Consider the following 20,269-nt stretch of genomic DNA (forward strand, 5'->3'; position numbering starts at 1 on the left):
AAACCTGGAACTTTCCCCGTGTTATAATCCTGTGGCGCATCTCTGCAGTCTGCTTCATGCTTCTCTTTAAATAGTCTTTCCTATGAATAGGAAGGTTTCCATTAACCCTCAAATTGTGCAAATTGAAATTGCAAATATAAAATACGCCTAATGGAAACGTCAGTTTTAAAAAAAACTCCCATTTATTGCAAGAAAGTTTTTACACTTGCATGATGTGGTATTTCAGGCAGTTTGATAAAAACATTTTGCAAAACTGCAATGGAAACGCTTTAGGTTTTTATGGGTAACCTGATGTTATGACTATGTGCTTATCAGTAGGAAGTGGCTTCTTTAGATGTGATGCAACAGACACCACAAGAAGTGTTATTGCATCACAGAACTCTTCAAAAGTTCAGTGGATCATCCAGAAGTTTTGAATCCACAAATTCTTCTCTGAAATAGCGGACTATCACCTCCCTGAAACCCCTCTTACGTAGCCACTCCCATGTATAAGGGGCTTGCCTTTCTATTATCGCTTGCATAACGCACCTACGTCGCCTTACATTGGAAAAAATAACAGCTAGTGCGGTGACTGCAATAGGAATAAACCTGCTAATGTTTTGAACATCCATCATCATGCTTCTGGGAGCGTTATTTTATTAACATTTCAAAGAAAAAAAAGTTTTGTGTAATCCGTAATGGAAACCCGCCTAATAACACAGCTTCTACAGTAAGTGTGTAAATATAACAGTGCACAAAGATGATGGCTGAAGTTTTCACCCGTTGCATTCAATAGTATCTGTGAAAGTGAAGGACTGGAGATGATGATGAGTAGAGGTCGCCGCAGACTGCCAAGATTCACCCACTGAATCTCAAATCAGCTACTTAGAGAAATGTTAGATTGGATAGTGCATGCTGAAGAAATAAGTAAACATTTTTTTCTTATCACACTTGTCTGGATCCGAACGATCTTGATCAATTTTTAATAGGAATGCAGACCTTTTTAATCCTACATTTACAGGTTGTTAGGCGCAAGAGGCTGATTTGGGATTCAAGGATCGTGTGTAAGGGGGGGAAGAATGAATGTGCTGCCAGCAGGACGACGATAAGACTCGTAGCCACCCAGCATTAAAGTCTGAAAGATTCATTTTTAAAGCCTGTTTGATTTTTATCTCCCATCTGCAAATGAAAAGGATCATATTAAAACTAAAGGTGCTGGAATATAACACCCCATTCAGAGGCAGCGTTTGGTGATTCTACTCAGATAAGATGAAACTTTAATGATCCCCACAGGGAAATTGGTTCAGTGTATGGGCCAGCTTTTCTCTTTAAACTCTCTGCTACATTTACAATTGTTCTTTGCAGAATCACAGCTTGGAAAAAAAAAATCTTTATGTTCCAGTGCCAAGCTTAAATCCAAATATTGGCTGCCCGAACTATACATTGGTTAATTTACCCAAGATCCTATCACAACAGTCTCTTTCTGAAAGGCTTGGCCACTTGCCTGCTGGGACATCGAGTCTAATCGCCTTCAGTGAAATGCCCTTAAATGTAGACTGAAAGCTTTTCCCATTTCTATGATACCTTGGTATGAATGAAGTACATCTTTCATTTAAAAATGGCATGCTGATATTGGCGGACATACAGTCACATCAGAGTATTCATAGAAACAAAATGAATACGGCTTGAAGCGACTGCATGTACGTGTGAGATGGGAAAAGCAGCAGTCTATTTCCTGTGTAACATGCGCTTTGTATATCATTGACAACAACCTGTAATCACTTTAGGTAGTTTTTAAATCCCTAAACTTCATGTTGAAGATTCTTTTGAGACAATCTTGTAATGAGATGAAGAAGCTTTTAACTTTTCTTGGCGCACAACTCAAGAAGTTCATGGTGGTCACTTGTTTTGGAGAATAAAAGCTCTTAATGGCCTTTGGTAAATCTTGTTAACTTAATTGAAAGCCACTGCCCTTTTGAATTTGTATTCACAGCTCAAAGCAGGAGCACTCACCTAATGACGTGTCTCCTAATAGATACACTGCTCTTGTTCATGACAGGAGTCCTGATATAAGAAACCGGGATATTTATGTGCAATAAAGAAGAGAGCATTTCTCTCCTCTAAATAAGTCTCACCATGCTTGGCACAGACTGTGTGTTCTGTGCAGATCAATAGTTATTGCAGAAAACACACACAAAACATCTTTATACAAAAAAACCTTTCAATATGCATTGATTATTTTTTATGTCTCAAGTGTCGCTAACATTATTTGTTGTCTGTGGGGCAGCTGGGTGGGCTTTAATGCTTTATATTTGTCTGTATATTGTTGGTAAATCAAAGTTTGGGTTGGACTGTGGTAACTTTTGTATTGGCTCACCCAACCGGGGGGTTGACTAAGAGAGTAGGGACTCTCTCCACAGAATAAAACCGTGGCCACGCCCAACCAGGGCGTGTGGGACATGAGAGGGAAGCAGTTCTACGCTGGCATCGAGATCAAGGTCTGGGCTGTTGCCTGCTTCGCCCCACAGAAACAGTGTCGAGAGGACCTGCTCAAGTGAGTAATGGTGTCAGCTGTTGTGCTGTTAGTTGAGACTACTTCAACACGTTGTCTAACCTGGTCCCCATTCAAAAAAGTTTGGACACCCCTGACCAAGACCAGATCATAACCAAAACCAGACTGTAGTGAAACAAAGACAATGGCAAGTTTTTGACGGGCTGAGACCAAGAACTTGTCTGCACATACACGGGTATTTTTGAAAACTTTTTGCTTTTTGTATTTTAGGTGACGATGTTTGTGGAAGAAAATTTCTAGTTTCAGTTTTCCAAAACCCCTGTCCTTGAGGGCAAGGCCCAAGTCAAGTGCCACACTGTGTGATATACTTAGGATAAAATGTGGAACGTGGAAACCATAAGCACTCATCAAAATAATCGAAAAAAAATGAGATTTTATTGCTGAAGCTGCAGCTTACAGAACGTGACAGAATAAACAGAATTAAACTTTTAGCCTCTGAAATAAGCAAAGAAAAGGGAATTCCTGAACACTGTCCTATTATTGCAATAAACTTGTGCTGGAATTGTCTTTTCTTATACTACAATTTTCTCATATGCACCTGTCTGAAAGATTTTGAAGGCGTGTGGAAGCCTCCACATACAACTTTTTAGTTAAGCTGCTCCTCGTACACAAATGCACACAGCGTCTCTCTCAATGGGGAGCCAAACAGCAGTTCTGCTTTCTGCTGTGTTGACATTTTAAAGAATGTACTTAATATTTTCTGCATTATATTTTAACCCAACATGAAGGTGCATCTTTTAAATAGCAGGAAAACACTGTGCCATGCTGACTTTAGATCAGGTTTTTGTTGGTTAGTTGTGCAATGCTTTCTGCTGCCTCAGAAGAGCAATAAACCGTTCGCCTGACCACACCTCATTTTAACACCGACAAATCCATGGGCACACAGATGGGTGCATGTACATTTTGCAACTTGCACTACAAGTGCATTAATCTTTGTACCAGCAATGACGCTTGTGCATCACTTTGCGCTGGGTGTGAGATAAGGTCCATCAGTTAGAACCAACAGTTGCATTGCTCTTGGTCTTTCATACATATAGTGAGTTTATTTCTCCCCGCTAGATTGAATTTTATTACATGTTGTTAGCTTACGCTGCTGGTTTCTGATGAGTGTTCAATGCCTCCCAATAGGAGCTTCACTGACCAGCTACGAAAGATCTCAAAGGATGCTGGGATGCCAATCCAAGGCCAGCCATGTTTCTGTAAATACGCCCAAGGAGCTGACAGCGTGGAGCCCATGTTCAAACACCTCAAGATGTCTTATGTAGGTCTGCAGCTGATTGTGGTCATCCTGCCTGGCAAAACACCCGTCTATGGTAAGAAACTGAAATTAAAGCATTTTAGATATAAGATGAGTCTCATATGAGGGAATCCGACCATATTTGTTGTAATTCTGCATGTAATTGGTCCGTTTTTAACTCTAATTATTATTATTTCTAAGCACTTTTTTCAAGTCATATCCTTGGGCCTTTATTGAACTTTTCTTCTTTGGCTAATATTTAGGTAATTTTCTTTTTTTGTTTTTTTTTAACTACTTTTTTTAGTTTTTTATGCAAATAATCAAGTCATTTTCTTACACTTTTTTTCTAATTTTGCTCTTTTTTTGGGTTGTTTCTTAAGTTGCTTATTGCCTTCTTTCCATGTTTTGAAAGACATTAAGCCAATTTACTGAGGTTTCAAAGGGTTAAGCTCATTTTTTGTGATCTTTACCTTCGTTATCTCTTTTTTCGTCTCCAGCTGAGGTAAAGCGAGTGGGTGACACCCTCCTCGGCATGGCAACCCAGTGTGTGCAGGTGAAGAACGTAGTGAAGACGTCCCCTCAGACCCTCTCCAACCTGTGCCTCAAGATCAACGCCAAGCTGGGAGGAATCAACAACGTCCTGGTGCCTCATCAGAGGTCAGAGTGGATTTTAGTCATTTCTTCATTGCTGTCTAGATGGGAGTCAAATGCTTTTTTGCGTTTAGTGTTTGATTATTAAAATGTTTTCTAAATACAGATAGTCCTCTGGTAATCATGTGGCAAAGAGCAATCTAAAAGATCATGATTTTCATGTAACTTCAGCTGTTCTTGGTGTTTGTTTGATCTGGTGCTTTAATTCTGAGAATCTTGAGGAATAAATATTTTGTCAGATTGAAACTTTAATGATTTTCTGTTTTGTTTTTTTCTTAATAGTCGTGCTGTCCATGGTTTACAAGTTGAATAAGAAAACAATGCGCTGTTTACTTATTGTGTGTGCCCCGTTCTTGGTTCAGGCCCTCTGTGTTCCAGCAGCCCGTCATCTTCCTCGGAGCGGATGTCACACATCCTCCAGCAGGTGACGGGAAGAAACCGTCCATTGCGGCGGTGGTGGGCAGCATGGACGGCCACCCCAGCCGATACTGCGCCACAGTGCGAGTCCAGACGTCCAGACAAGACATGTCCCAGGTAACAGCACTGTGTGTGTACTTAATGGATAAAGTGGCATTTTGATTTGCATGTCATTGATTAACTGCTCGTTTTACTTGACTTATTCCTTTAAAGTGAACCTGCTGTGTCCAGTTTGAATGCATCGCTTTGGCACCAGTTTCAAGTTTTCAATTTCACACTTTATTAACAGTGCCCTACTCCTACTCCTACTCCGTCTGTTCAGGAGCAGCTCTTCAGTCAGGAGGTAATTCAAGATTTAACCAACATGGTGCGGGAGCTGCTCATCCAGTTCTACAAGTCCACACGTTTCAAGCCCACACGAATCATCTATTATCGTGGCGGTGTGTCTGAGGGACAAATGAAACAGGTGAGAGATTTTGAAGCTGTTTTTCATGCTTATCTCCAGTTTATTTCTGCCATGTTTTTGGGGTGCAAGTCCAAAGTGCGATCTGCAAGGCAGGAATGGCAGCTGTGTTTCATTATGAGCGGAGGCTGCTGAAATCTTAATTTAAAGATGACACATGAGCAATTCTCAGATTTTGGAACAATACATCTCCTCCAGATTTCTCCTCATGTGAACACGTTAGCTAGGGTCATCAAGAAGTTGAAAGCTTTAAGAAGTCATGGGCAGGCTTTCTTGTTTTTAATATGTCGTCAGCATTGTAATGATTTGAGGTCTAGTTTTACTGCTGTGGTTGCTAAATTACTTTTTTAGGACTAAGAATGGGCAGCTACCAGGGACCAGTGTATATGTCGAATTCCAACAAAGATACTGGCGGTTTGTTTGTGTCTGACTGAGAAGAAAATATAAAAATTTTAATTATAAAAAAATAAAAGATGACACATTGTTTCAGTCCAAAATGGTATCCAAGAGCCTCATTACAGAAAAATATCTGTAATAAAAAGTTAATTGATAAAGCACTTATCAAAACCAAGTGCTATAGCCTACACTTAAAATGACAAAACACAACACAAATGAAACATATGAGAACAATGCACAGGAAAATGTTTAAAAATAATTAAAAACAACACTGAAGAAAAATTTAAAATTAGTGTTTGAAATTAAAATCAAAACAGTGCAGTGCCTTTAAGACTTGAGTGCAATTTCAGGAGTAAGGTACTATATATTAATAAAACAATCCATAAAAAAGACTTTCAATAAAAATAAGTTTTTATAAGTCATTTAAAAGAAGATAGTGATATAGCAAGCTGGAGATCCTCAGGCCGAGGAGCCCTACCTGCAAACGCTCGATCACGAGAGGTGGTCCTTATTTAAACTTAAGTTTCAAAGAAAGGAAAAATCTGATCTTTCGCTTATAGAAGTAATTCCTAAACTTATGGCTACATGTTATCCTAACATGATTGTAAATCAGATCCTTCAATCGGCACTTTTCCTTTCATGTCTGTATCTTTGATTAAAAAATATTAATAAGATCCTTCTTGTTAGCACTTTATAGTCGATGATGACCATAGCACGTCTTAAAGCTGTGACACATCAAGCAGACGGTCCGGCCGGCAACGGCTGTGGAGCCTGTCGGCGAATTAAATCACTCTGATTATCTGTTCAGCTCGGCCACAAGAAGAGAAACTGAAGGCAGGTTTGATGTGTTCCTGTGCTATTTTTTGGCCGAGACACGGCGATGAGAGGCGACACAGCAGGGGGCTTTCGTCGCAGCTAGTTTTCTGATGTGTGTCACGGCCTTTAATGTGTTGGGTTTTGGTAAGTGCGCAGACGGCTGAACAGACCAATCTGAGCCTGTAATTCTCTGCGGCACACTGGACATGTCAGAGAGGATGTGGAGCTCTGAGACGCAGCCACAACTCTTTACTTAGCAGAGTTGTGGTGTTGCTTCCTCGACATAGCACGTGAGCGTCTTTTGTTCTCGCAGAGCGCTGCACCTTCCTCGACTTTTCCTCTCCAGGTATTTTGGTCTTGAGCAAGGGATTCACAGCTTTTTGGATCAAAACCAAAGATCTTCAAGGAGGCTGTGGTGGAAAATTAAATTTGGATCATTATTTATTGCATATTTTCACATATACCATACACTACACCATATTTCATTTGTCTTAACTTGTGATAAATTATTGACACATTTTAGGTCACTATAACAGGTTGTGTTACCTTGGCTTTATCCTGAGACAAGGACACCTAAAGTTCTGTTTCAGTTCATATATATCTGTTAATAAATGGTTTGGCAAATTTAAAGCGCTATATAATTTGAGTAGCATCTCAGTCAATATATTTTGGTGTTCATATTGGTCTGCAAGCTCATTTCTAATATGAACTGCAAACCGTCACTGGGTCCATGCCCGGACTGAGGTCCGCCATTTAGTGATGCTGAATCTATGCCGTACATACTTAAGATTCTTAATGAGGGAAATCTCAAGTTAAGATTGTACTGTAATAGCTAAATGCCCTTTACTAAGATAAGATTTTTTTTCCTAAATGCAGTTAGGAAACATTTTTCTCTAATGCCAAAAAGTCTTAATGTCATTCAAAACTATGATAAGGTATGATTTCAGACTTTGCTGTAATGAGACCTCGGCCCATCAAAAATAAATTAAAATGTCAAATAAGCACAAAATTCTATGCAATTGTAGTTTATCAAGACAACATGTTGCACAGGATACCTTTCAATTGTGTGTGTCTTTTCTCTCTCAGGTGGCGTGGCCAGAGCTGATAGCCATCAGGAAGGCCTGCATCAGTCTGGAGGAGGATTACAGGCCGGGCATTACCTACATCGTGGTTCAGAAACGTCACCACACTCGTCTGTTCTGCTCTGATAAAGCGGAGAGGGTCAGCAGGAGTTCACTCTGCTATGATGTGTTTTAATTCATTGTTTTCTGAGTCCTAACTGTAATTTCATTAATCACCTGCTGCAGGTTGGGAAGAGTGGTAACGTCCCAGCAGGCACCACGGTGGACAGCACCATCACACACCCGTCCGAGTTTGACTTCTACCTGTGCAGCCATGCTGGGATTCAGGTGAGTTAAAACGTTCACACACTTGAGGTTTTCCACAAAAAAGTGGTGTTAAATAAATTGTTTTTTAAATTTTAATGAAAAAATGATGCAACTTTTCATTGTTTCCAGCTCACTGCAGTTCTCAAAGTCTCGTTGCTGTTTTTCATACAAAGAAAAATTGAAATTATGGTTACAGCAGTGGAAATTGTCTTCAAGGGTGTAGCAATTTTGCTCTGTGGTTACCACGGTAATGATGCTTAATGACAATAAACGGCATAATTTGGATGCTTCTTTGACCCATCAGATGGTTTGGCTGTTATTTTAAGTGATACACTTCCCACAAACTATCTCCTCAGTATAAAACACTTGTTTCCTGTAAATATGAAAGATGTCTGGAAAATGTGGCTGCAAACTGCAAGACATTTGCAGTGGTTTGTGTACATTGCTGCGTTTGCCTCTTGCTCTTTAGTTGGTCAGGAGAACTGCTCTCTTAGCTCACTTAATAGGCAAGCCTGATGCTGCACTGCTGTAAAACTAAATTAATTTATGTGTCCAAAGAGACCAAGAAACATGCTTCAAACAAGGGTGTAAGTTTAGCAAATGAGTAAGCTCATATAGTGTGTACAAACCATCTCGCCTTCTCACAAGCTTCACACAGTTGTCTGAGAGTTTTGAGATGGTAGCAGTGTATTCAGCTGGTGTGTTATTCTGAAAATGTTCAATTAAAACATTTAATGTCTTACTGTATCTAAGAAGAACTGCAGTGGAGGAGAGAGAGATGACTGGTTGCTCTGTAGGCTATAATCAAACGTAGGTCAAAAACTTGTGTCGTGTGCTCATGGAAAACAGGAACCAACGGGAAGGAAATCCAGGCTCTCCAAAAATGTGAAAAATGAAAAGCCTTTATTATAGCGGCTAAATCATTTAAGAGAAAAAGCCAACATGTTTTGACCACAACCGGTCTTCAACACAACAGGGCTTTAAAAAAATGAACTGCAGCGGATCTAGAATATTAGTGCTGGAAATCAAATGATTAAGGTTTGATGTGTCACCAAGTAAATTTTGTGCACTTGAAGTCTTAAAAGGCTTTGAATTCATTAATCCAAAAAATAAGGCCTTAATTAGTATTACAATGTTTTAAATAAATCTTTCAAAAGTCTTAAAAAATCTTAGACATGGAAAATTAAGAATTTAATGGAATTCAAGGATCCTGTTTTTCTGACACTGGATTGTATAATTTCAAAATAACTGGCAACATTTTTTAAATACATAGAAATTTGCCAAATTCCTCTGGCATGAAGGTCACAAAGTCATGTTTTATGTTACAATTAATATTTGTGTAAAATTGTCAATTGATGTCGGTCCGTGTCTTTTTGATTCATTTTTGCTTTTTTACAAATTACTCTTCATTCCAAGTGATATGAAAAAATCTAACCTGCCTTAAGCTGTATGAAACCTGTGACATTATCGGTACAGTATTAACATGTAACGTTTTATGTCCTGTCTTTCCTCAGGGAACCAGTCGTCCCTCCCACTATCACGTCCTGTGGGATGACAACTGTTTCACTGCCGACGAACTGCAGCTCCTCACCTACCAGCTGTGCCACACCTACGTCCGCTGCACGCGCTCCGTCTCCATCCCAGCACCAGCCTACTACGCCAGGCTAGTGGCTTTCCGAGCCCGCTACCACCTGGTGGACAAAGACCATGACAGGTGAGTGCTGAATATCTGTGGTCCCAAATATAATAAGGTTTTAATTAGCATTAAATTGATTTAAATTAATCTTTTGAAAGTCTGGTAATGTCTATTTATTTTTTGCTCAACAATTTAATAAATTACTTTTTTTAAAGTTGTCGTGATGTGAATCCAAGCTGTGGAACCTCATATGAAGAATGAGAAACACCAAATCATTCAGAAAATAGGCCAGAAATACCTAAATTTCCCACTTCTGTTGGTAAACAAAATAGATGCCTTCATGACAATACGATATGTTCATTGTCTTCCACGTGTTCCACTGTAGATAATCTAACTTTTTCACTGGACAAAGAAAAAAATGTTTCATTTTTCATGACACAATAAACATTTGGGCAAAATACAATTCTCCTTCAGTTTTGGGTATTCAGAAATTAGTCTTAAACCTAATTGTCATTGGCATTAAAAATCTATCTTGCCTTAACCCTGTAAAACCTGAGCAAATTGGCTTGGTTTCTTTCAACAACATGGGAAGAACACACTGAGCAATGAAATAAGAAATGGCCTAAAAATTGGCTAGAAATTAGTCAAAAGTGATAGAAAATTACCTGAAAATTCTATTTAAAAAGGGGAAAAACATGCACTGAAGAAAGTTTTAAAAACATGACCTGGCATATTATAAAAACAGTTTGTCCCTAGATTTTTTTTGTTTTTCCCCCAAGACATTGTTGCCTCTTGGAATATGCAGAACTTTTCTTACCAAGTTGCTCTTTGAAATTTTTTCATGTTTTTGAAAAACACAGCAACTTGCTCTGGGGTCAAAGGTTTAAATACTTGTAAAAGGCATCTGAAAACAGCACAAGAAAAGTGATGTCAATCCAGGTTTCACAGGGTTAAGCTGCAGGAACTATGCATTAGTCGATATTCAGGTTGTGACGTGATATCATTTTTGATAGTCAAAGTAAACTCTGCCTTTCTGGTTTTGCAGTGCTGAAGGAAGCCACGTGTCGGGCCAGAGTAACGGCCGGGACCCCCAGGCGTTGGCCAAGGCAGTTCAGATCCACTATGATACCCAGCACACCATGTACTTCGCCTGAGCTCGCAAACACGTCAGCCAGTCCACCCGCGGATTCCCTTTCTCTGTCTTTTTATCTCTTATTTGCCAGTTTCTCTCTCTTCCTCTCCCACATCTCTCTCTCTTTTTAGTCTGTCTCTTCCTCTTCACACTCACTGTACATCTTCTGAATCTGCACCAAAGCGGCTCTCGGACGGGGAAATCTGCTGCGACTCAATGTCCAGCAGATTTTTTTATTTCAAGGAACAATCTCCAACCAGCGTTCCCAATCGAGCCGCCTTTCAAACCAGCAACCCAGCACTGCAAACCCTGAGGGGTTTCCAATGCACAAAAGGAAAAAAAACAAAAAAAACACGAAAAAACAAAAACAAACCATACACACACATTCTACAAGTTGAGCCATTATTTTGCGTTTGTTTTTGTTTTTTCTATTTGAATGTCTGCACTCTTGTGTTTGTAAGATACACTGAGCAAGGGAGTGGACTGGCACAATCTGTGTCGGCGCAGCTCTTTAGCTCTCCCAGCTAAGCAGGACTCTTATCTACTTTTACCTCAAAGCCCCTTTGGGCAAAATCTGTCACAAGGTCTTGGGTTTATCGGGTGGTGGGGAGGGAACTCTACACGAAAAGAGACGGAGGGGGAGTCGACCTTTTGAGAATGATATATATATTTTTTTCCTTTTTATGAGCGTGTGTTTTAACTTTTTCTCCTTTACGGTCTTTAACAAGCGAGGTGACCTGGGTGTCCATGCCCATTACTATTTTCCTCCCATCTTAGCGAAGAATACTCACGTCTGTCTGTGTGAGTGTATGTGTGTGTATGTGTGTGTCTGTGTGTGTCTGTGTGTGTCTGTGTGTGTGTGTGTGTGTGTGTGCGTGCGTGTGTGCGTGTATGTGTGAGTGCGTGCGTGTGTGTGTGTGTGTGTGTGTGTGTCTGTCTGTCTGTCTGTGTGTGTGTGTGTGTGTGTGTGTGTGTGTGTGTGTGTGTGTGTGTGCATCTCTGTATATACATGTACTGCTGTATGAGAGTGTGTTTGTGTGTTTCATGGCAGGCCACTGAATTGTAAAGGGAAAATCATGGAGATAACTGCTGTAAATGACTCAGATTTGTTGTTTTTATATTCACACATACAGTACATATAAGCATATATTTACATCTATAGAGCAACTTTGAGACATATGACATAAGCAGGCCTCATAGAGGCTGGTGTGGGTATTTGTAGCAGCCCTGGCTCGCTTGTTAATTGAAGTGTTTTGAGTTACGTTTTGAACATGCGTGTTAGCTTTGTGCTAGTGCATGATGGGTTAGGTTTGCACCATGTTTGTGCCTGGAAACATCATTGAAACCCTGGAAATGTAACTTATTCCATTTCAAGTAGCAAGTGAAGTCAGGTCTGACTGTGTAGCAGTGGTAACCGTGGTCAGGCCCGTGACTGGCTCAGCATTGGGACCTGTTGAGTGGATGAAGGCATTAAACGCAGAGTATGGTCTTTATCAGCCTTGCTGTCTGTGTGAAGAGCAGGATCTTATTTTTCTTTGGACCTGATTATCTGAGAGACTTTATGATGATGACGACACTGCTGGACGTTGCTTTTCTTTAGTCCTTTTTTTTGTAGAATTAGTATCATTGGGCCGGAAACAGACGTAGTTTTTGAGGTCTCCTTTGCTAATATTGGCCAATTCATTGCACTGACCCGGGACGCTAGGCAAGCAACAGAGGGCACTCTCAAACTCTCTTTACCTTTATGCATTTATACATACGAATCAAGAAAGCAGATTTGTAAAAGTTTAATATAAGATGTTTTGTGGTTATCTTAAAAAAAAAAGAAAACGTTTAGAATTAGTAGTTTACCATTGATGTTGTTGTTGTTGTTATCGTTGTTGTCAATGTTGTTACTATTGTGATGAAATTTTATGGTCGGCAGCAAAGCCAGTTATATAGTTACTAGTGCGACTTCAGGAATAGACCAGTTGTTGAGCTGCAGGTTAGCGGGGTTTAGAGCTTTGGGTTGGAAACATTTTTTGTAGCATTCTGGCTAACGGTGAGAAGAAGAAGAAGAAGGCCCCAGGATGGATGGATGGATTCATGCTTCCTCTGTAGGATGTGAGTGAGATGTAGCGGCAGATTTGAGGTATTGTGTAGCACTCCTAAAACAGATCTGCCGTTGTGACTTCACTCAGCTTGTGACAGTTGGTTTCGATCAGACAGATGGAGACAATCAGGGAATCAGAGGGACCCTAGACTAAGGGATTTGTTTTAAAAGCGATAGGCAATGAGTTGAATTTTTAGACTTTTTAAAAATGGTTTCTATTACTCTGTGTGTATTTGAAGTATACCCAGTTTAAAGTCTCTGCTATTTGACGGTGTTTGTTTCATATTTTTATGCATTTTTAACACTGGATTAAAATTAATTGACAATAAGCATAAGCACTGCCCTTGGACCCCCCTGAACAAACACTTGGCAGACTGTTACCACGGTGACGGTTGCACAAGTGATGCCCCCCCACCCTCTGGTGTTGCAGTTGGAGAGTTTGGAGAAATGGTCGACGTGCACGCCTCATCAGGAGGGGACTGCTCAATGAAAACTCTTTTGTAATAAACCACCCGTAAAGCAGCAGGTTTACTATGAATGAGTTTGAGCACCTGCCTGTTGATGGCGTGGGCGTTGGCGTCGGACAGAGAAAGATAGAGGAGAGCTCGTCGTGGGGGGGTTTGGGAGGGTGTCGTCCAGGCATTGCATGCAATAAGTTTCACTCTTTGTGTAAAGGGGGCCGATTTTAAAAACGTGCACTAGTTTTACCAAGCCAAGTGGGCTGTGATTGAATATTCATATAACGAGGATTTGATTTGATGCTTTAAATCCAATATTTGATCAATAACCTCCAGTCAGATACAAGATCACTCCCTGTTTGTCACATTGCAAAGCAATATTAACCCAGTTTTCAAATGTGGAAAAACAAAGCTATAATTCTACTCATTGTGGTTGTTGGTCTCTCGCTATTGTGTATCTGTACTTTTATTTTTTTATTATTTTTTTGTTTATTTTATTTGCTTGTATCAATCAGTGGGAATGTGCATTTGGTGGAATAGTTATGTAGGCTTTAGACAATTTTCTTTAAAGTAACAAAATATAGACTTTGCTCGCCTGCATGCCAGAGTATTGTCCTTTAAAAACAAAAAAAGAAAAAAAACTTTTTTGGAATCATATTTATTATGAGAAAGAAAAAAATATAAACACTTTTTTGGGGGTAAATGTTTATCGATTTAGTTGGGACTGTTTTAGGCTAGCAATATTTGTCCAGTCTCTCTAAGATGCATTTTAAAGATTCCTACACAAACGTCAGTAATTTTGGGAGGTACAAGCTGTTTTTCAGAGGCGAGGGGGCCCGGCTCTTTGCGTCGTGTTCAAATTCAAACGAGGTACTTTCTTCAAACGTGGACCCGTTAAAGACCGAACCCCTCTCCTCTTCGCCAGGTTACCATAGCGAGCATCCATTTTGTCTCCTCGTTCCTGGTTTGTACCTTTTGGCCACGCCTCTCTTGGGGGGGGGGGCTCTCCTGTCTCCATGGCAACTCTGCTGAACCCTCACAAATGCACTTCCTCTTTGTGACGGGGTCCCCATGGCATCACGGGAGCAGGATTACCTCTTTTTAACCTTTTTAAAAGAAAAGATCCATGATTCTTTCTGTGCCCCAATAGAGAGCATGAATTATTTTTAAATTCCTCTCACTTTGATATATTGTTATATCTTAACAGATTTGTAATTTGACATTGTGTATTGTGTATTTTACTTTGTTTTTTTCCCTTTTTTGGTTCCTTTTTTTTGGGGTTTGTTATAGCTCTGCTCTGTTTCTTTTTGTTTTTTCTGCTAGTGGTCTCTGAAGCTGTGTGTGATTGTCCGATAGCAATAGAATCATAGAATTGGAACATTCCAATTCCGTGAATGGAACGCTCCGATTCTGTGAATGAACGGAACCCTTTCTGAACGGTTGTGAGGGGGCGGGGCTCGTCCTATCTCCGCCCCTTATAGCAGAGGGCCATTCACTCGCTGTTATTGCTATTTTGTGACATGTTCAAATACATTTTTTTTTTTTAGCCTGCAGGGAATTCTTGTGTTAATGTGCAAAGTAATAAATTGGTATTTTATGCCTATAATGCAGCCGGTGTGTTCTCGTCATTGACGACAGATGACATGTTGTGCTGCTGTTAAAGGGCTCTGACATCGTGCCCTTATTTGTTAGTTGATCAATTAAGTCTTTGTGTGTGTGCATTTTGTCACTAGGTGGCATTCTTTACCAAAGTAAACAGGATCACATAATTACTGGGAACAGTTAAACATTAATAAGTCCGCGTCTTCACCTTGACGGTCGTCTTGTAACGGCTGAATGAGTTCAGTTCTTTGGTTTTATTGTTCCTCTAGGGGAAATTTGATCTGCAGTTGGCGCTACAAAGCGTTTTTTCGCTGTTTTTTTTATTGTTTAAGAAAAAAAACACTAGAAAAGCATTTACAGTCAAATTATTTAGACACCCTTTTTGCTGTCCTGGCATGAATACATACAAAATACAGACACACAAACAATCAAAACAAACCACACACAACAAAGTGACAAAGATACAGAAAGGGAGAGAAATTTGCAGCAAGAAAATATATGGTTAATAAGCATATTATGGTTAGCCTATACCAATAAATAGTCACTGAAAGGGGGACCATACTTATACAAACTCATCATTTCCCTGTGCCCTTATTCTTTGCAAGAGATCAGCTATGATTTAAACGAGGTTCAAAGAACACAAAAAAGTCATTTTCACACAGCATAACAATGTAATATTAAACAGTGAAATAAAAGCAGATATTGTGTGTTGAGAGCATTTTTATTTAGTGGCTTAACTTCTATTGAGGTATTAAAAAAGCAGGATTAAATTTTGGGGGGGTTAAAAAAAGGCTACTATATGTCACATTTGTTCATTAATATTTGTTACTATATAATAAAAATTCAAATGACATTCAAGTCTTGACGTGGTCATCCTTTAGAAAATCAAACAATGATTTATCACTTGGATTTTCCACTTTTTCCAGTAACTAGAGAGACAAAGCAGCGCCTCCCTCCCCTCCTGGTGCCTCAGGTAAAAGAGGTCATGCAGTCAGCTGGTATGACCTCTGTGGAACAAAGGAATTTTAAATAATTTCAATGTTTTTCAGTGTAAAATGTTGTTAAACGGGAACAAACCTCATTTATGTGCTGTGCGGTGATATTTCTCTTTATTATAACGACTATTAGCTGCATAATGTGTAATTTCACTGCTACAGAAACACACCTACATCTGTCTGTTCACTCATTCAGCCATCATTGGTATGTGTCACCTCCTTCCCTTTGTGTATCATCCCCTCTACTCTCCCGTTTCCTGTGTCCCGGCTGGTTGTCATGGTCACCGTTACCAAGGAGAGTGGAGGCTACAGAAGAAAGGAAACCTGAACCACAGATCTTGATGCCATGATATTTAATTCATCAGCACAGCAAGGTTCAGTGTAATGCAGATGGAGCGAGAGCGTGCTTGGGTAGACGGGAAATGTGTGAATATTAGGACAAAGAGGTGCTGTCACATCCTTCTGTCACAGACAGCGACTATTTTTTCCTCCTCTGGCTGATTATCGATCAATCACTCAATCAGACGTTTTTTGTGTAGCACTTTCATATAAGCATTGTAACAGAAAGTGCTCTATACAATGCAACGAAAAAACAAGATAAAAATAAGTATAAGATTAATATTAAGTAAAATAAATAAATAAAATACTCTCAATAGCATGTTAAAATGTAAATAAAGGTAAACCGAACAAATAATAATAGATAAAAATGTTTAAAAATTATAATATACCATCTAGTAAACAGCAAAACAGATTAAATGTATAAATAAATGGTAAATAAATAAATAGGTAAAGTTCAATTAAAAGCCAAACTAAAGCAATTTATTGATAGCAACTGTAATAAACCACCTGGTTTACCTGTGTGTTAATGTTTCAGCCACAATATTTAATAGAAATGACACACAAAAAAAGATTAAAAGTGTCAGAATTCAGGTTTTTGTAATATCCTTTGTCCAGATAACAGACTCATACAATGACTTTTTTTAACCTGTGACCTGTCTGTTTCTCCTGTGGCTTTTCAGCATTTCAAACAGATGTTGGAGAGAAAAAAAAACCCTAAATACCCCCTTTTTGTGCAGCCGTTTCTCCCTTTCACTGCAGACAAAAAGCACAAGTGAAAGCTCCTTTAAAACACGCGAGTTTGTGCAGTACGAAGCAACACAACGTGTGTAATCCCCCCCCCCAAAATGTTGTCTTTGTGTTAACTGATCCACCTATGGACAGCGCTCCGTCCTCGGCCATCCATCCCTCTCTCCTTTTGTTGTCTCACCCTCTTTTGCCCTCTCCCTCCCTCCCTGCATCGCTGGGTGTTTTTTTCTCTTCTCGGGTTCAGTGTTGCTCTCGCAGGTTTGACCGTCAACAGCAGTGCTGATGATGGGAGGGAGTGAACAGATGCTACCCAGAAGTCTCACTATACGGCCCTGATTTGTTATTTATACCCTCGTTTGGAAGCAGATTGACCTATCTGGGCTACGTTGCTACTAAAGGAAGCAGTTGGGGGCAGGGTGAAGGCGAGCAGAAGCTGAAGTGGAGCCCAACGCCATTTATTGTCAACAAAGAGACACTTCAGCAGCTTCTGATGACGAGGTCTGCCGGCTGCTAGAAACCTGTGCTTTTTTGTGATTCAAGGACGAATTTAAAAGCGAGTCTCCTTGCAAAGTTTTCTGTGGATTCTTGGGGAAGAAACCTGCTCCAACAAGTGGCCGGACTAACCTCTTTTGACTGAAACATAAACAGCTGATTGTTCATCTCAACAGGATGTTCGTTTCATTTATCCCGTGAGGACTAAACCTTGGATTTCTGTCGACCAAGAGGTAAAAAGCAACGCCGATTTATTTTCTGTGCAATCAAGCATCACCCTCCTCAACCTTGCCGTGACAGGATACACGCTCCGGAGCATCAGTGGCCTTGGATCCAAGTATCAGGTTTTATCAGTCTGACCCATCTCAGTAAGGCTACACCGTACGGGGGAGTATGACACTGAAATACACTGCAGCTCAACAATTGGCTTCCTGGATTTGAACCAGAGCTGAGGGCAAAGAAACGCTTCCACAAAAAAGAGAAAAAAAGCCTGGCTAAGATCCATTTCATCCAAAAGGCCTGGAAAGACTGCAGAGCTCCATCGATCCTGCCGCCGCCACAGGTGGCTGCACAGCTATCGGTTGCTCAATAATGCATCGAGTCAAACTGAGGAATGAATAGAAGGAGAAAGTGCGTCTGATCCTCTGAAAAGGTGGATGACTGTCGAGGGAAGGCGAGTGATTACTTCTCAGAGAGTTTAGGACACGTGGAAGTTAATAAGCAGTGAGCAGATGTTGAAGAGGAAGAGAAAAAGAGAAGAAAATGGCTGCTGATAAAGTGGCGTTGGGGCAAAGACCGTAAAAAGCTTGGACAAGAAAGAAAGGACGTGGACAAGTCAAGCAAAGGACTTTAAAGACTACAAAGGAGGATAGCAAACTAAAACAAGGGGGCGACTTTTACAGACAAAGAGGAACACAATCTCTGAAACTTTGGTCTAAAGAAGCGTCGTCATGGTGAACACTGGCATGCAGCTGATCAGCTTCACCTGCGCGGTGACGGGCTGGATCATGGCGATCGCCGTCACCGCCTTGCCTCAGTGGAAGGTCTCGGCCTTCATCGGCAGCAACATCTTGACCTCAGAGATCAAGTGGGAGGGCATCTGGATGAACTGCATCTACCAAACCACCGGACACATGCAGTGTAAGACCTACGACTCCATGCTGGCGCTGCCGCCAGACATCCAGGCCGCCCGCGCCCTCATGTGTCTCGCCATCTTCATGGGCTGGCTCTCCTGCACCGTGTCCTGCTGCGGCATGAAGTGCACCACGTGCGCAGGAGACGACCGCCGGGCCAAGGCCGGCATCGCGCTCTCAGGCGGCGTGCTCTTCATTCTGACTGGCTTGTGCGTGCTCGTTCCCGTTTCCTGGACTGCCAACACGGTCGTCCAGGATTTCTACAACCCCAACGTGCCGCTGATGCACAAAAGAGAGCTGGGTCAGGCAATTTATCTCGGCTGGGCGTCTGCGGTGATTCTCATGATCAGTGGAGCCGTGTTGAGCAGCACGTGCCCCCTCATGGAGCGGAGCGGCAGGTACCGCAGGGGGTACATCGGCCGGAGCTTTGCTAATTCACCCGCTTCAGCGCCAGATCCTCCAAAACCAATCACATCTAACAGTGTTCCATTAAAGGAGTATGTATAGGTGGAAAGGCAGGAAGTTAGACCCTTTCCTAAATTTACCATCTAAAGTTTTAAGTCTGTGAACCCTTTTACACCTGGATCGACATCAGTTTTCTTGTGCTGCATTCAGATGCCTTTTACTAGCATTTAAACCTTGGAAACCTCCGAAAATTGGTTTTTATTTCTATCAAAAACATGGGAAAAAACGTTCGACCAGATAGTGATATTCATAATTCTCTTAATTATATATTTAAAATAAGGTGACAAAGGGATTTTTTTTTACCACTTTCTTGATCATATTCTTTTTCTAAACATTATTTTATTTATTAACTTTTTTTCCCTTAATGTCAGGTCATTTTTTTCTAACTTTTTACTAACTTCTTGCTAATTTTTGGGCCATTCATTGTAAACTTGCTCATCACCCCCTTTTCATTTTTTCCCTTAATTGTCAGGTAGTTTTCCTCTAACTTTACTTATTTCTTCCTGATTCTTGGGGCATTTATTGTTAACTTGCTCATCACCCCCTTAACATATTTTTGAAAGAAATCAAGCCAATTTGCTGAAGTTTCAAAGGGTTAAGCTATAAATTAAAAAATATATATTTATTAACATATTTAACCTATATTTTTTGTATATCTCTTTGTAATGTTAATGTATCCTTTGTTTGTTTGAAGTTTGACTTTTTCCTGCACTGTGATTTTTAGTAGTGCCTGAAGAAAGCCCATTGCCTACATCGTCAAATCACGGAGGATGACTGTTATGACGGCTGTAATGATGGCTCGTGTTGTGAATGAAGATTGCGGTGATTTCTGTAGCAGTTATTCTCTGACAATGTCGTTACCTCTCCATTTGTCACATAAAGCCTCTGACAGAGTGTGCCTGCATCCAAAGTGTGAAATAAAACCAGTTTGTTAAAGCGTGACTCTCTAACTGTGTTTTAAACTGGCTCTGCTTGTGTGTGCTGATTGTTTCTTAAAATCACATTTGGTTTGGGCCATTTTGACCATCATATACAACAATGGCTTTAATTAAGTAATCAATCAGGCTTCTTTTTTGTGGGGAAAAAGTCAATATTGTAAATTCATCTTCAATTACCCTTTAGAGTGTGGGATGTGCACACACTTTCCATCCTTATTTTACCTTACAGTTTTTGACTAAATTAACAGGTAAAATCAGCTCAAATTACATAATTACATTATAACACATTAATTATTTATTTGATGTCATGAGAAAAGAAAA

The 20,269-nt window shown here is 40.3% G+C and overlaps 2 protein-coding genes across 8 annotated transcripts in view; both read left to right on the forward strand.

Annotated features, from left to right (window-relative positions):
• Nucleotides 1–11,547, forward strand: part of ago4 (argonaute RISC component 4) — a 32,224-nt gene extending 20,677 nt beyond the window's left edge. For 2 of the 7 annotated variants that reach the window (XM_042506057.1, XM_042506060.1), the window contains exons 11-19: nt 2,385–2,533; nt 3,680–3,864; nt 4,286–4,445; nt 4,802–4,973; nt 5,146–5,322; nt 7,618–7,752; nt 7,839–7,940; nt 9,434–9,633; nt 10,601–11,547. In XM_042506057.1, coding sequence (XP_042361991.1) covers nt 2,385–2,533; nt 3,680–3,864; nt 4,286–4,445; nt 4,802–4,973; nt 5,146–5,322; nt 7,618–7,752; nt 7,839–7,940; nt 9,434–9,633; nt 10,601–10,709 — 1,389 coding nt within the window. In that variant the 3' untranslated portion in view covers nt 10,710–11,547. The remainder of the gene's footprint in view (nt 1–2,384; nt 2,534–3,679; nt 3,865–4,285; nt 4,446–4,801; nt 4,974–5,145; nt 5,323–7,617; nt 7,753–7,838; nt 7,941–9,433; nt 9,634–10,600) is intronic. The other 5 variants (XM_042506058.1, XM_042506062.1, XM_042506061.1 and 2 more) reach the window with 3 other exon arrangements.
• A 6,518-nt stretch (nt 11,548–18,065) lies between these two features.
• On the forward strand, nt 18,066–19,052 carry LOC121957901 (claudin-4). Its single transcript, XM_042506701.1, has one exon. It carries the CDS (start codon nt 18,363–18,365, stop codon nt 19,050–19,052), a length of 690 nt encoding a protein of 229 aa, XP_042362635.1. The 5' UTR covers nt 18,066–18,362.
• Nucleotides 19,053–20,269: the final 1,217 nt, after the last annotated feature.

The sequence above is a fragment of the Plectropomus leopardus genome, chromosome 18 (genome assembly GCF_008729295.1).
Source record: "Plectropomus leopardus isolate mb chromosome 18, YSFRI_Pleo_2.0, whole genome shotgun sequence".
NCBI lineage: Eukaryota > Metazoa > Chordata > Actinopteri > Perciformes > Serranidae > Plectropomus > Plectropomus leopardus.

Bases quoted from the DNA above. Each gene is read 5' to 3' on its own strand.
- LOC121957901 (XM_042506701.1), top strand. From the start codon at position 18,363: ATGGTGAACACTGGCATGCAGCTGATCAGCTTCACCTGCGCGGTGACG.